At 36.5% G+C, this 17,528-nt stretch overlaps 1 protein-coding gene across 1 annotated transcript; it reads left to right on the top strand.

Moving 5' to 3' along the window:
* The first annotated feature begins 4,502 nt into the window (after nt 1-4,502).
* Nucleotides 4,503-17,410, top strand: LOC117779944 (limbic system-associated membrane protein). Its single transcript, XM_034616299.1, has 12 exons — nt 4,503-4,635; nt 5,316-5,413; nt 7,152-7,297; nt 7,359-7,420; nt 10,843-11,001; nt 13,848-13,976; nt 14,076-14,213; nt 15,014-15,166; nt 15,233-15,286; nt 15,727-15,819; nt 17,098-17,251; nt 17,303-17,410. Exons 1-12 carry the CDS (start codon nt 4,503-4,505, stop codon nt 17,355-17,357), a joined length of 1,374 nt encoding a protein of 457 aa, XP_034472190.1. The 3' UTR covers nt 17,358-17,410.
* Nucleotides 17,411-17,528: the final 118 nt, after the last annotated feature.

Here is a 17,528-nt window from a genome sequence, read left to right as displayed (position 1 = left end):
GTTTTTGATGTATGCGGCAGGCAGAGATACACATTCATATTCACATGAAATTTGCCTATAAATGTGTCTGGGCTCTGGTGTTTATTGCCACGGCCCATACTTATTCTAGTGTTGCATAGCTTTAGGCGTGCACAATTGCAATTGCATATTTCATGTTTCATGGCGATGGCTGCAATTTAAAGTTCATTGATATCCATAAACCACACTCACTAACGAAGCCGGCAAATGGCAAAGCGACATATGTACATACGTTCTCACATAAACATACCATAACGTCCATACTACATAAATATGTAAATCGGCAGGCACATTATTATTTGTTGCAAATATGTTGCATACTTGTTGGGGCCGGAATGATAGATTTTTGTTTTGCGCCAACTTGGACATTTGGGAGCACATGTTTTTCGGCCTTTTCCATTTTCGTGTCATTTGCATTTTACATAAAACTTTGTCTGCATTTGTTGTCATTCGCTGTTGAGCTGATTGCGATTTTCGTTTTTGGGCCTGTGCCAGGTGAATGAGATTGATATATGGAGCAAAGGAAATACGATTTAAAATAATCGAATCGCTTACAGGTATTGTTATGGTAATAAACAAACACATCTATAGATATTTCTATTAGTGCCACAATCAAAACTCCTACAAATCTCTTAATTCTGATGATGATTTCGACATTTTGTTGAGAGCAAATGATTAGATTCAATGATCCTTTCTATACATTTTTTCATATGTCTAAGCTTAAGCGATAAAAAATTAATACATTTTTTGATTAGGACTGACAAAATAGAAAATACTCTTTCATAAGGAATTAAAATAGATTAAAAATACTCATAAATTAATCATAATGACTTAGACTTTCTAAAAGTGAGAGCTACTTAATTTATTCAGCTTCATTTATTAGCCATAAATTAATTGTTAGGATTTTTATTACAATTACTAAAAAAAATTTTGGAATGTATATATTTTCGTATTATACAGACTGTGTTAATAATTTATTCATAAAATCTTTTCAACACATATATTTGACAGTAGAAAAATTAAGCTTTTACTTTTAGTATATAATTGGTGTGAAATATTGAACTCATAGCCTCTATAGACTATATATCCGTTGCAAGTGGACACAAACAAACTGCATTCAAAAAACTCAACAAAAATGATACTCACTCGACCTCTTACATATCCATTCACATACAATTGCAAATAACAAAAGCTCAATTTCAGCTGGACTTCTAAATCCCGAAACGGACACTCCGAGTAGTTCGAGTTCAAGACGTAGCTGAAGCTCAGCAAAAATCAGAATGGTTCGGCCCTGTATTTTGACATAATAGCCAATCCCCACACTTCCCTCTCTACCCTTTTGACAGGAGGTGGAAAATTGCAAGCCAGTCACAAGGCCCTAAGCCTTATTATGCCCTGCCAACTGTTGTTGTTGTTGTTGCCGTTGTTAATAACAAGCGATAATAATCAACTTCCGTGCTGAAGGCGCTTATGTCAAAGGGGAAGTGGAGTAGGAATGGGATATGAATAAAAAGAGGGGGAAAAACTGAGCAAAACTTTGCATACTTGAAGGCGCCGCCAAGCACTAGAAATTATTTTACCATACATTTTGATATATGCTAATTTTATGCAATGATCCCTTTACCCTTCCCTCTCTTCACTCTATCTCACCCCTTTAATGGAGCAAAAAAATAAAAGAACGGAGAAAATATAACACTGAAAAATGTCGAAGTTGCATCACGATAACAACGAAATATATCACGTGCTAATTTATGTTTATGTTAAAAATTGAAAATATGTGTGTGTTGCATTTGCAACTGGAGAACTGAGTATAGAGAGGTATGTTTATTTTTGCATTAATTGCACAGCATCTGCATCAATTTTGCAGTTTTGTGCTGCATAACCTCAGGCGTAAACATAAACAAAGCTTGACCATGTCTGTGGTTATTCACATGACAACTGTGGTTGAGTGTGTGAGACACTTTTTATGGCAGCTCCTGTGGCACACACACAATTTGCACATCATTTAAAAGCTGATTATACAAATTGTGAGGAATGCTTTTGTTAATGAAAACGAGGCAGAAAGAGAAAACATAAAGATAGAGACAGAGACAGAGCGAGCCATCCGACTTTGCATGTCCGAAACCATAAACATTATATACAACAATGAGGTCTCAGTGTTCCCTGAGTAGCGTTTATTATGTGTCATAAATTGAAGTTGCTAACTACTGAGTATGTGTAAGTAGATCCACATAAGTAATCAAAGCTTCTCTTTTGAACTTACCCAAAATGACAGCACAACTTGTTGAAGTTTACTCCTACTAATATTTAACAGATCTCTATCAAATATCAAATACTTATAGCTTAAAAAGTTGAAATTGTTTTCATATAGATTGTCTTATGCTTATCGTGTGTCCAATGCATTGCATGTGAAATGGCCTCTAAATCCGAACCATAAATAACTTCCAATGTAAATTAAAGTCTACTTTCTGGCGGCCACAGTTGACAGAAACAATTTTAAAATGACATTTCATTAAAATTCTTTACGTTTTTTGTTTTTGTATGTGGTTTGTATTGATTTTTACATAGCTTAGTGCAAATGAAAGGAAAACTGGCGAGCCGACTCGTATGTCCTTTGCTCAATATGCACGCCATGAACTTAGGTTGTCCTACACGTTGCTGTCCTCAAAGGTAGACGAGAGACAACACTAAAACGTCTAGTAAATAGGCATAGCAATATTATTAATAATTTAGAGCATGCGACCCCATGTCAGTTTAGACTTCAGCTGCCTTGGCTGTGGCTTCTACCAAGAACTATAGCCTGTACACAGTCACAGGTATGAAAATCTTATTTGTGCACTGAAGCCCTAGGAGGCTCTATGTGTGTGTGTCGCCTATGATAGTACTATTTGTAAAGCTAATTGTTGTAGTATATGTGCGTCATGCGAATGTAAATTATACAAAATTGCTACAGAGTGTCTCAATATGAACATAAATAAAATAAGAATAGGTTTCTAATGGCTAATTTACAAGTCTGTCTACAATGCTATTACAAATTGTTCTACAAAAATTGTTAATTTAATTATTTGATGAAACACGTTCAATAGTTAGATGGATTTTTTATAATTCAAAATCTAATATTTCAATAATTCACGATCACTTGAGCTTTGCTCAATTATCAAAATATTTTTGTTTGGTTTCATTCATTTGGTTTTTGTTTCATTTTAATTTATCAAAACTTTGCATGAGCTTTAGTCTTTCTAGGAATAATCTCATTTTACCCAGAGGTCTGTGGGTGGTATTAAATATTGCTGAGCGTCTGAAGTAATTTCATTCGAACTATTCAGTTGAAAACTCTTCCAATTTTATGCGTTATAAAATAAGCTGTAACTTGGAGCCCGAAAAGTAGGAACCCAATTACAACTGCATTGCGTCAGAGTCATTCTATCAGCTTACATGTCACATGCACTCAGCCTAATGGTAGGCAATAGAAATGGCGACTGCAACTATTTCAAACTGAGCAGACATATCCATCCGACTTCATATAAGGGGCTGCACGATTTTGAGCTTTATTTACGAGGAAAAAGGCAGCCCACACACGAACACACACATACACACACACCCATCACACACACACCCATCACACACACACGATGCGGCAGGCAGAAACGAAACATTTCATTTCCGTTCCATAAACAGTTTTGGCCCCGGTGCAACGTTTAAATGCCACAGCAAAAGCAAAAATGAAATGAAATGAGCATAGAGCAATACAACTGGAGGCAGATAGAAGGCAACAGTCGGAGGCAACAGCCCACGGCAACATGCAACACCTTCGCCAGATAGTTGCAGGTCCTAGTTAATTTCTACCAGCTGTTTTCCAATACAATTTACACAGTCTGAACACGCAAAACTCTTTGCAGAAATACCGAGTATGCCTCGGGAAACACAGGACACAGGCTAGAGGGTAAGATTCTTGGGAAAACGTCGGGGCCCAATGGGCGCTTTAAACTTGAAACTTTTTAATTTAACGTATTTTCGACGGTTTATTGTTTGCTTTGCTGGCCTGCCATTGTTTCGTAGTTTCAAATCTGTTTTCAAGTACTTTTGTTAAACTTTCCGCTGTTTACACGCATAAATAACAACAACAACCAGCTGCATAAGTTTATGGCAATTGAGGCGCGCTAATGACTGCCAATTACCAGAAGCAGGAACAATCAACAACCAGGCACAGTAACTGAACCCAAAAGGGGCTTGGATTGTTTTCATTGCTCACTGGGCATTTTCCTGTGCAAACTTTCGCATTCTATTTAAGTTCAAGTTTGCGTTATAAAAGTAAGCAGAAAATAAAACAGTTGAGCTAAATTGCATCGATCTCCTACAGCGGCCATGTGAAATTGCATCGATCTCCTACAGCGGCCATGTGAAATAAGCTAAAGATATATTAAAACCAAAACCGTAAATAAAAAAAACACAAACAAATAAAAAGTGATTGATAATCGCCCGAAATGTCCACAATATATGCTAGAAGACTCAAGCAGGCTAACGCCTGGAAGTATGCAATAAATGTTGCAGTGCTTATCATACTAATGTGCCAGAAATGCAATATGCAGAGGATCGATGTACCAGCCGAAGTTATTGGTAAGTTAACTTTTAAACATTGAACATTTATATAAAAGACTAAATATAGTGTAAAACGCTCTTGAAATAAGTACAAAATGTTCTTGAACTCATCCCAAAAGTACTTAAAAAAATGTCTAGAATCAAGAAGTTTGGGATTTAATTAAAAGCATTATGAGAATTTAGTACTTGACTCAAGAGTTTACGGGATTGGCGCAATTATGACATCGATCGTACTTGATTTGAAGCCGGAATACTTGATTTTTATTTTCTGAGTGTACATTAATTTATTGAATAAAATATATCTAAAACTAGTAGTGAATTGTAAAATATGAAATGTTACCATTTGATTTAAGCAAACTGAATTAAGTATAACAGAAAAAATATTTTATAGTTCAAACAAATAAACAAAATACGTAAATCCCAATATTGTCACAGTAATTTGACAAAAAAAAAAAAAAAACGAATGCATAATATCCACATTAATAGCTTATATACTTGAATACAATATTTCCACTTAACAGACACAAAGGGACAAAAATAGAATGTGTTAACAAATCGAAAATATAATTGGCATTGTAATAATACGAGCTAACATAATAAGTTTGTAGCTGATACAATATTTTTTCGATTAAATTCCAATTAACTTTGATTCAAGAATATTATTAATATGATAATTTGACCACTCTTCTCTATTATAGCTGATCCAAAATTTAGTTATCCAATTGCGAATGTGACAGCGCCAGTGGGACGTGACGCTTTCCTCACGTGTGTGGTGCAGGATCTAGGACCATATAAGGTAGGCCTCATCCCCAAACTAATCGCAGATACCCCAATAAACCCCTCCCATCCCATCACATCCCCACTCAGCCCCTGGCTCAATTACACACTCAATAAGCAGCCACAAGAACCCAACCAGTCGCATTAATATTCATTAGCATTTTACCTGGAACCAGACGGCGCATTCGTAATCTCAAAGACCAAATCTCGACACCCCAAAAACAACGAGAACAAACACAACAACAGCAACAACAAGAGCAGCAAACATTGAATGGAAATGAAAGTGAAAATAAAAACATAAATGGGAATATGCAGAGCTTAGCAATAACAAAAGCGAAAATCACATAAAAAGTAATTGAAATATGACTGAGAAGCAGAAGTATAAAGGGAATGAAAATAAGAATGTGTTAAACGAGGGGCCGCCAAGTACTAAAGATGGTTGAATTCGTCGCTTCATCATCGTTTTCTGTAACTGTGTGTGCCAGTATGTGCATGAGTGAGAGAGAGAGAGAGAGAGAGAGTTAGAGAAAGAGAAGGGAGTCAGTGGTAAAGTACCATTGAAGCGCAAAGCTTTGTTCTGTCATTCGCTTTCGCTCTCTTTCTCTCTCTGTCTCTCTCCATCGTATAACACTGTCATGAACAATTAAGCGATGTTCTGCTCAAAGATAATTGAGCAGGCACTTGGGTGTAATTACTTATTTTATGCTGACAACAGAACCAAAAGTTAAATTCAATTCACTGCATAAATAATTTATTAGCCCACTCCATACCCAAACATTTCACTTATAGATTAGATTTATATATATTTATAAATTGAAATTACTTAAATAGCTTCACGTGTTAACATGTCAGCTCAGCTGAGCACCCAAATTGCTTTCCCAAGTCAGCCACATTTACACATGCAAAGTGCCGCAAAGGGTTATGGAATCTGGGGAGCTGGGGAATTGGTTATTATACATACGAGTACACCAAATATATTTCTCTCACAGCTTGCACACTGCGTGCTTTATCGCATAATAATTTACCAGTGTAATTGTACAATTACTGGGCCCATAAGCATGAGTATGTGTGTGTGGATGTGCGTGACATAGCTGCCAGCTAGCATAGTTACTTATAAGTGAAAATGTAAAAAATAGTTCTTGGAATAGATTTTGTAATGACTTTTTTTTTAAGCCACATACTCAGGATATATAGAGTCCCATTTTCACAAATGACTCAAATGTGTTCATAAATACCAACAGCATCTGCAGACAAAATATTAAATATAAATTGTATATATTTAAGGAGATATTTTCCTTTCAATTACAACGTAAGCGACACCCGACACTCGACTTTATTTTAATATATAACGTTGCTACACTACATAAATGTGTAAACACTTATTTCGTAATTACTTCTCAGTTTTATTGTATGATTGACTCTTGCTTGTTTATATTTTAAATATTCTTTGGCTTTATCTGATTTATGTAAATTGGATTTCGATACTTAATAAACACAAATAATTAATTCAGTTAATAATAAATTAAGTTCATAATTTTTTATTTGCAATGTAAACGCAATGAGACACTGTTTGTGCTTTTAATAAAAGCTTACTTTAAATATCGAATATTCATTTGGAACAAGTATTATTAATAAGAAACAGCTGTCAGTTCCCATCCCATACACATGAGTCATATATACCCATGTACTAATTGTAGAGGGAACCACTAATTAAACTCCCATCGTTAATCGCCATTGGTGTCCATTTGCTCACACAGGTTGCGTGGCTGCGAGTCGACACACAGACGATTCTGACCATACAGAACCATGTGATAACCAAGAATCAACGGATTGGCATTGCCAACTCGGAGCACAAGACCTGGACAATGCGTATCAGGGACATTAAGGAATCAGATAAGGGCTGGTAAGCTATATCACTTATCCGAATACAACTAATTACTGATCTACAACTCTGTAATTCGCAGGTACATGTGCCAAATAAATACGGATCCAATGAAAAGTCAAATGGGCTATTTGGACGTTGTGGGTAAGTGACCAGAAGACAAGCATCAAGCGTACAGGACGCTGCAATAAAAAACTTTTCCATTTCCATTTGGTTTGCCAAACAATCATACGCCTGGTTGCCATGGCTCGGAGCCATTGTTTGAACCGGTATTCGCATTCGGTTCCCACGAATAACTGTGAAAAATAAAATATAAATGTATGCCTGAACGTAAATAAGAGTAATCGACTTGCAAATACTCTGTAATAGGCTTTCAGAACTCAAAATATCATTTCATTCCCATAAATCGATGCGAGTAAATATTAGGGATCAAATAGTACAGTTCTTATCCAATTAAGCAATGTGCAGAAAATATACTACAGTAACATGGATTACAACAAATTATGTGTTTAGTCATAGTTCTTGAAATTCACGAAGATTGTCCATAAATATTTATTTTTCTTGTTTTCAACATTTATTTACAACTTTAACTTTCAACAATATTACAGCTAAGCCTTAATAAATTAAAATATCAAGCCTAAGTAAAATAATGTGTATGAATTGGAATATCATAAATACAATTTTTAGGGGGTGTCCTGGACACAGTGTAAGCTTTTAACTTGTATTTGAAAAACTTTTTAGATTAATGTTAGTTCTTACCTTGTATTTTAAACTATAAAATATGTAAGCAATTTTATTTATAAATAATATTAAACTACGTGTTATTCCGGAATTTTGAATGAAAAAATGAAATTTATTTATTTTTACAAAGAAGTAAAATTTGTATACTAATGAAAAAATTTTAAAGAGCATTGGAGAATGTAGTAATTCTTAGTTATTATTTTAAATATTATAACAGTTGCGGACTTTTTTATCATTTCTCTTTTCATGTCATCTCATCTATTCTGTGATATCTATAATACATCCGAAAATCAACTTAGTCATTAACGCAGATCAAATGAATCTACAAGTGTATATACCCTATTATTAATGAAAATGCCAAGTATAAAAATAAATCCGCCACGTTGCCAACAAAACGTTTCCGCATCGGGGCAACAAGAGAACGGAATTGAGTTCGCTTCGTGGTTTATGAAATTTCAGTGGCTAATGCACACAACGAACCACTGAAAAATCGAGTGACCGACCCTGATATACCCCCCTCCTTCTGCCCCCGCTTCTGCTTCTGCTACTGCAACTGCACCAGCACCCGCCCAATCCCGCCATCAATTGTGACTGCTTAAACGTGTTTAACCGTCCAGTGAACCGCAGAAATTGTTGATTTTGAATTAAAACGGCACAGCAAAAGCAGACGTAAGAAATGCGTCCGGCCTAGGCCGTTTGGGTTGTTAGCCAGTTGTCCATTTGTGGTCTTTCCACTCCACTCCTCCACCTAGTCTACTCTGCTACTACTGCCTAAATACCTTTCGCTGGCAAATCTAAATCAACGCGCTAAATATTTTAGCCACCATGCAGTCGATTCTGAGTTGGTGGCAAGCACGAAAAAGTATAATCAACTGTGTGTATTTGCAGTGGATAATCAGAGCACCACAGCTACACAGCGAACACTCGACGGTCTGCAGAGGGGGTGAGTGAAGTTAGTGACTCTACACGGTAGGGGTGGGAGCGAGGGACTCGTGCAGATGATTTTCGTGACCAAGTGCAGTTAAACAGCCGACGACAAACGGCAGCGACCGCTCAGTTGGCAGCTTCGTCCGTTCGAATACCGTTTACCACACACACACACACACACACACACATATAATCACACACACACACAAGCATTCATAAATACTTATACATATATACAGATGAACTGACTACACGCGCACCTATACAAAAGGTATTCGGCATTTAAGCTGGTGAGATTTTCATAGAAATATTGCGAAGGAGACACTTGACATTTGAGATTTCAGAACAAACATTTTTATTTAATGGCAGAGAGCACATGTGCAATTGATAGATAAGACAACTTAACAGTATCAAGATCTGAGAATGTTAAATGTTTCAAATTGAAAGCTCTTGAGTCTAATTAAAATTAATTTTATATACATTTTCTGAGACAATACAGACAAACAGGGCTATATTGACTAGTTGTTGATATTAATCAAGAATATATTTACATATTAGAATGCCAAAAGCGATTTTAAAAATCTTTACATTTTCCAAAAGCTAATGAATGTATCTGTAATTCGTTTATATACAGCTTTAAATTTGAACCAGTAGTTTTAAGGCAATTTGAGTTAAGAAAATTTTGATTTTTTTAAGCTTTTTACTATTTTTTGAATTTAAAAGGAAAATTCGAGAATATATTTCAGACATATTGTTTTTATTTCGCTAAATATAGTTTTATAAATTACCCGTCCTTTAATGTATTATTTATATAATTTGTATACATGCTATTTCCAAATCGGAAAATTTGACAGATATTGTATCATGAAACCTGAGCTTATATCAGAAAATTTGAGTGCTAAAAAAATGTAAAATTCATTATGAATATACTTATTATTTTAGTCCAAGATATAGTAAGTATCTTTTTAATTTCAAAGCATTTTATTAAACTTGTAACATCTTTCATCATGGATAAAATTTAAAAAAAAAATGTATAATAAATAAGAGAATGTTATCTTTTTTGTTGAAATCTTCCCAGTCTTCCCAGTTCATCCCTTGTCTGGTCATGCTCCCCTCGCCATTGTTCTAACCTTGGCCACTTAATGACCGTTCAGTGGTCAGCCGAGTTCAGCACACAGCTGGATATAACAGAGCTGCCCGTCTCGTTTCCCTCGGCATAACAAGCTCTTTGTCAACACCAGCACATTTTTTGGTCATTTACCGACCACATAATTGCGGCGTATTATATGCATACACATATACATAGTACAAACAACAGGCGCCTATTTGGCATACATCCCGCTCCCACATTTCCACCCTTCATCATCATTGTTTATTCCCCCTGATACCTGAACGCCATTATTACATTCTCTGGTTCTGGTTCTGGTTTATAGGTTTTCCGCTAAGGTCGCGCACATTCAACGCCGTGTCCCTGGTCATATATGTAATATATAATTTTGTTTTTATGAAAAGTTTGTCTTTGCGAACAAAGGCGCAGACAAGGACTCATTTGGCTGGCAAGGATATCATTTGGGACTTACTCGTGTTATATGAATGGAGTATAAATATGAATCAGCTTGCCAGCTGAGTGAAATATTAATTCAAATTATTTATACATTACAAATTTTAAATAATTATTTAAACTGCGTGACAATGCAGGTCATATCACTATCTCCATCTCATTTGTTTTTTCATCTCTCTCTTTCTCTTTTCATGTGATGTTCACAAAAAATATATATATTTGCTATAAACATTATCTGTTGACGACAACGATGAACGTCTGGCTGCGTCCTCGACTGCTGCTGTTGTTGTTGTGGTTGTCGGTGTCGTTGTTGTTGTTGTTGTTGGTGGTGCAACAGTACCGCCGGATATCCTAGATTATCCTACAAGCACGGACATGGTCGTACGCGAGGGCAGCAACGTGACGCTCAAATGCGCTGCTACCGGTTCACCAGAGCCGACAATTACATGGCGACGTGAAAGTGGAGTGCCCATCGAGTTGGCCAACGGCGAGGAGGGTAAGTCAGCAGTTGGGAATCAGTTTTGGGTTTGCACTACATATCACTATGACCATATGCATGCAATGTGTCTCTCTCTCTCTCTCTTTCCCTCTATGTGTTGGTGTGTGTGTGTGTTAGTGTGTGTGTGTGTGTGTGTGTGTGTGTGGTAAGTACTTTTTGCTGTTGTTGCCGCCTGCTGCATGAGGTTTGCCAGCCGTAATTTTGGAGTACTTTTACACAAAAAGACAGCGACCGGCAGTAGCAGCTAACAGCCAACAGCCAACAGTCACTGGGTTATGGCCCAGCAGACAAGTGCACCACACAGCAGCACAGCTGCAGAGGTGCTGAGCAGCGGGTACGTCGCCATCACACGAGCACCTGTTTCTACCTGCCTGCATACTATTTTTGCGAGTGGCGATTTGGTGCTGGCAACGAAGCAACCCCTTCCTCCTCCTTCTTCATTATCCCCACTGCCTCAGTCTCGGTCTCGGTCTCAGTCTTGTGTTTGATGGCTGCACTGACAGAATTAGCGCGTGGTTAGTTAGTACTATATGTTATGTGGGGCTGTTGCAGCACTTCTAATTGGCCTTGAAGGGCTTGCGAAACCTTGTTAAAGCTTTGATTTAGGGCAATTTTGTTGTAAGCTTCAACAGAATGTTGCTAAATCTGTCGAGTAACCAATAGCCCATTTTGTGAATACACTCATTGCACTTTTGAATATATAGTCGTGAGTACACTCATGCATAAAATCCTGAACTAATTCAAAACTCTACATACTAAAATGAATATATTTTTAAATAAATAAATATACTTATTACTTTTCAATTGTTTATATACTCAAGAATTCATTTATGAATACACTCTTAGAATTATTGGACTACGATGAACATAACAAGTAGAGTATATATATCTACATTGTTTTTTTTTTTTTTTTTTTTTTTTACTAAAAAAGTATATATATTAAATCAAAATTTACAATTTTATAACAATATAGATCACTTGTTTTATGTATCGCCAAAGCCTAATTTACTCAAAATAATGAACACTATAAATTTCTTTTGGTGTATCCCGTTGCATGCACTGCAACACATAAACAAGTCCAATCCCATCAAAGTCCACACGAAAGGCCAAAATCAAAGGTTGACTGGAAAAAGGCACGTGAAAAAAAATGCAAACCTGTGAACACGAAAAAAAGCCACAGCGGTCAAAATATAAAGCAAAACCAAAAACAAAAATCAGCATAAATAGTACAAAAGTTGGCAGAATGACCTTTTCAGTGGGGCTTAAAATGTCTGCCACCCCGAGCAAGGGTTGTCCAGGAGTCATTGAATTACCTGCAATGCTTTTAAAACGCGATATATGTGTTTGTGTGTGTTTCCATTAAGTACGGTATTCGTGTGAGAGTTATAATCACTAAATCACTATGTTTGTAACATAATTAAGAAATTAACTTTAATTTAATTCTCAAATTATCATATTTAATGATTATTTTAATGTTGTCACTGCCTTCGTGACGTTTTTAAGGTAGCATTTTTTCCACCCCAGGAAGGATATTTAATTTTCAGTTTGTCTATGTGTTTATTGTATACAAACTAAAGCAGCAATCTACAAGGCATACAAATGCTTAAGGAAAAAATATAATAATTAAAAACATAATTAATTACTATAGACTAATTTTATAAAATAACCACAGTTAAAAAATAAATTTGTAATTAGTAAAATTAATAATTGTAAGAATATCAATCCAACGACATTTTAAAACCCATTTGGTTTAAAAATGTAATATTAAATACATATTATAGGGTATGTGCAAGTTCGTGATTCACTTCTTAGAATGTTTCCAGTTTTAAAATTGCGGGCTGCTTTGTGGAGCAAAAGTTTTTTATTTGAAATTTGATTATTCGTTTTGGTTATTCGCTTTGTTTCAAATGAAATCCTGGTGAGAGTAAAGTTTTTATGTTATTTTAGCGTGGCGCGACTTTTCTGTTCATTTCAAGCAAATTACACGTTTTTCGTGGCTATTACGTTTAATGGCCGCACAAATAGTCTGGCTAATAAGCAATGCGGCCTTATTTGGATCCCGTATTAAAGCCGCTGACCTGTGACCCGACCTGGTCAAATCAATAAACGAAAAATCTGCTTATTATTCGAATATATCCAGCCGCTAACCTTTTCATACGTAACAATATTAAGCGCAAACTAGCCAGCACTTCATTCCATAGAATTCCATATCATCATCATCGTACGGGACTGCAAGTCTGTGCAACTGCCGGCTTAACCAACAACTATGCAATTTATATAATAAAACCCGAGTTCGACTATAGCTATCAAAACAGGATGTTTGCGTGGACCTTGCTATCCGTTTTTACCCTTTCCCCTTCTCGACACCCCTATCCCCAAATGAGGGCTGCACAGCATCATAAAAGTCGCTGAAAGTTTTTCGCTTTTGTATGCAACTTTTTGTTGTACAATATGAAAGAGCTTAGCCGAATGTAATAACTATCATTACATGGCTAAACATTTTGTAGATACATTTGTAGTTACGACTCTGTGGTAATTTCATAGGTGCTTTCTGCTTTATCTGACCGTTAACTTTTGCCAACTGCTTCATCCGTTTAATGGATTTGTTGGTGGAGAGCTTTAAAACGGGACGGGTATAAAAAGTATTAAAATTGTTCATTAATCATATTATTTTATTTAATGTTAGAAAATAAGTAGATTATTTTAAAAGGAACTTAAATTCTCAGTTATTCAAATTGTAAATGATTTTTATGAAAATATATTTAAATGTTTTCGGCATTTTCCTGAGCTACCCATTTTGTAGAAGAATACGAGTATTAAAGTCTGATTTCTTTTATCTGCAGTGCCCAGCATTGAAGGTACCGATCTGGTAATACCTCGTGTAAAGCGTCAACATATGGGAGCATATTTATGCATAGCTTCAAATGGAGTACCACCCTCAGTGAGCAAGAGGATAACCCTTGTAGTGCATTGTTAGTATAAATAAAAAATAATTTTTCCTTAATGAGATATTAACTTCAATACGTGTATGTACCATTAAAATATAATTTAATTTATAAATTTTTTTTTAGTTCCACCAATGATCACAGTGCAGAATCAACTGATTGGCGCTGTCGAGGGTAAGGGAGTTACTCTCGAATGTCAATCGGAGGCCTATCCCAAGTCCATAAACTATTGGACACGTGAGCGTGGCGAGATTGTGCCACCAGGTAAGGGAAATTAATAACCAAAATTTAATTTGATTAAAATGTGAATTACTGAAAATATTTCAGTCAACATTAACAGATTAATTCCTAGAGCTTTTATAGTGTCAAAAAAGTTTTTTTATTTACTGTCAGTTGTCTTTTATTTTTTTATTTGTTGAAGAAAGTGTAATTTTACATTTCAGAACGCAGCACAAATACATTAGATTTCCTGAACCCACATCTGCCCATATCGCGACCATGATTTTACCCGGAATCGCTCAAATAGAGCTAACTGATGGCCGTTGAGTGTAAAAAAGAGTTTTTAATTAGCTGATTTAGTAATATGAGTGTGAATTATATTTGTGACCCTCTTGCTCTCCCCAATATGGGGTTGGCAAACCTAATGATGGTTGTGTGCCACACTGCTGCGGTTTCTCGAATGTCCGGGACATGCGTGTTTAGGACTACAAAGTGGAGGGGACTGCGATTCGTTTCATTTGAATTATTTTTAATAAATGCAAATAAATTTCATTCACATTTTGTTTTGGGCACTTTTTAATTGGCAGCTCAAAAAAGGAGAGCAAGCCTACCTCTTCTATGGCCCCGGGATTTTTCCTCAGTTCCCCAAATGTGGAGTGTGACAAGAGTTCGTGCATAAATTAAAGTCCTGTCTGGCTGTCAGCGACATTGTTGGGGACTTTGCATACATTTTGTGGCAATGCACATGACATGGCTTAAATGATTTAATAATGCAAAATTTCAATTAAATATTAATTATTTTAATATTTTAATGAATTATATAACACATGGAACTATCTTTGCAGGCGGCAAATACTCAGCAAATGTCACAGAAATAGCCGGATATCGCAGCTCGATGAAACTGCACATTAATCCCCTCTCACAAGCTGAATTTGGGGCCTATCGTTGTGTGGCCAAGAACTCACTGGGAGATACCGACGGCACCATTAAGCTTTACAGTAAGTCCAGCTGAATCTTAGTTGACATTGAAAAAGTCTGAAACTAAACCAAAGATCCAACTACAGGAATTCCACCCAATGCCGTCAACTATGTGGAAAGCTTCGATGCGCGTCATAAAGGTAAGTAAAAATGGGAAAGGAAAATCTTTAAAATTGGAACAATAATGGAGTAGATGTGACTTCAGTTCAACTGTCAAGCCAAAACACTTATAAAAGATTTCAGAGAAGGCGCGAGAAAAGCGAGATTTAATAGCCACTCGGCATAAATTTCAGATGAGCGGCAAATATTTCACTTTGCCTCACAGAAATCATAAAGAAGAACTGGGAGAAACGGCATAAATAATTCATTTGGCATGCAAATCCGTTTGAAATCGTCAGGTGAACCTGGCCGTAAGGCCAAGAAGGGGACTGTAAAATGGAAAATGGAAAATAGAAAATTTAAAAGCAACAAAACTGAATATGCATTAAGAATAACTTAGTATTAGTAAAAGTAACTGGAAGATACTTTTAAAAGCCGCAAAACTAAACCGCAAGTTCAATAATTTTTTTACGAAACACAGGCAAAAAGCGTACGAAAAGCTCGGAAATGTATCATTCATCCAGGGCGCAGGAGCACAGCGGCGAGGACACCGAGAATCCTGGCAAGCGAAAAGGTAAGCCAAGTCGATGTGCTCATCCCCAGTTGGGTGTGCGTCGCACCGATTAGGGTTACGGTCCATATTTCAAGCATTTATGGACGACCCAACACCCTCTCCCTCCCGCAGTTCAACCCACAGCTTAACAGGCCACTTGAGACAGGGACGAAGGCCGTAAAAAAATATTACCTAGGTAGGGACATTGTGAGTTGAGCGGTTTTTCACCGCTTGTTTAACAGATTTTCACACTAATTTGCCAGCCACAAGACCAATAAAAATTCTCGTATATAAGAAAAGCTTGTGCAAATAAGATGAAAAAACGTTGCATACTTTTTGGGGCAGGTAAAAGTTTTGCGTTCTTGGAACCCGCATAATTGTATATCAATAAACACGCTCGGTTTGGCTTTATGGCAATTTAATGATTTGTAAATACTTGGATACAATCAAATAAATTCTTTTGTGACCGAAATTTCAGAGGAAAGCAAGAGAAAGAGGAACAGAAAGAGAAGGAATTTCACATTTGAAGGATGGGCAATAAAGTTCAGCTTAAGTGCCAGAAGTTTTTTTCCCCCTTATTCTATTTTTATAGCCTAATTGAGTTGTTTGTGTATTTGAATCCAAGTTGAAAAATGTGCGGAAACCTGAGTTGTATTTTCGGCTAGACACAATACGTTTCAGGATAGACTGACGGTTTTCTAGGTAATAAATCGGGCAGCTTAAACATGCAAATGATAGAATGCTATTTGGTATTGTATGCGGCTGAGTAAAATATTTCAAATATTAAAGTTCGTATAATTTGCTTTGGACACATTTATAACAAGTTTGAGGATTGGCCTAACACATTTTCAAGAGATAAGATTTGAATATTAAAGGCATTTGTATTATAAAAAAGTTACTAAAACTATATTATTCTTTGATAATAATTTTTGATTTTGAGTTTAGGTTTAGAAGAATGAAACTTGTTTCGTAAAAGTAACTGAAATACATAAATAAGGGATTTGAACGGATACAATGTAGAAACTATTTGAACTCTTTTAACTGACTGTTGATTTATTGGTGTTTGACTGATGGGTGGGAAATTTTGGTGTTTGGTTCAGCATGAAGTCAATCTTGTCAACTGGCAGTTAAGGAAATCACTGGCCAGCTAATCAGAAGAACTGCTTCCCAACATACACGAAAACCGCACGAGAGCTTAACCAATTTCCGCAGTTAAACCGCCAAGCACATTAACATTTTCCACTTTTCTCCAACACCCTCTATCCCTCTCTTTCTCGTCATCCTTGCTCTCGCCAATAGCCGATTTGAGTCTTAGTGCGGAGAGCATTGACAGCATGTATGGAGCGTCGTCAGCTGCGTCACAGCTTTCCAAACGTCCCAGACAGACGCTGAGCTGCCTGGTTCCGCTTCTACCACTTGTGGTGACGCTGCTGCTGATGGGGATGACGTCGTCGTCGTCATCGTCATCGTCATCATCGTCATCGTCGTTGGCGACATTGACGAGACAACTGCGAAAAACTCAACTGACATTGTTGCCACAAACACTGACACATGTTTGACATAGACGCGAAGCGCTCACAGTGATTAAGCTGAATCCGGAAGAGGAATTCGATATGGAGATGTTGCTGCCAATGTTGGCAATGCGATGATGGCGCTTGGCTTCATGGAGTTTGCCAATGCCAAAACGCCAAAATGCAGCTGCTGATTTATGGCAAGTGGTTAAGCTAAAG

This window comes from Drosophila innubila, assembly GCF_004354385.1.
Source record: "Drosophila innubila isolate TH190305 chromosome 2L unlocalized genomic scaffold, UK_Dinn_1.0 4_B_2L, whole genome shotgun sequence".
NCBI lineage: Eukaryota > Metazoa > Arthropoda > Insecta > Diptera > Drosophilidae > Drosophila > Drosophila innubila.
Note: the sequence above shows the minus strand (reverse complement) of the source record. Positions and strands in the feature narration are given on the sequence as shown.

Bases quoted from the DNA above. Each gene is read 5' to 3' on its own strand.
- LOC117779944 (XM_034616299.1), top strand. From the start codon at position 4,503: ATGTCCACAATATATGCTAGAAGACTCAAGCAGGCTAACGCCTGGAAG. The intron at 11,002-13,847 runs GTAAGTCAGCAG...TTTTATCTGCAG, and splicing joins GTTGGCCAACGGCGAGGAGG to TGCCCAGCATTGAAGGTACC. The intron at 15,287-15,726 runs GTAAGTAAAAAT...TACGAAACACAG, and splicing joins CTTCGATGCGCGTCATAAAG to GCAAAAAGCGTACGAAAAGC.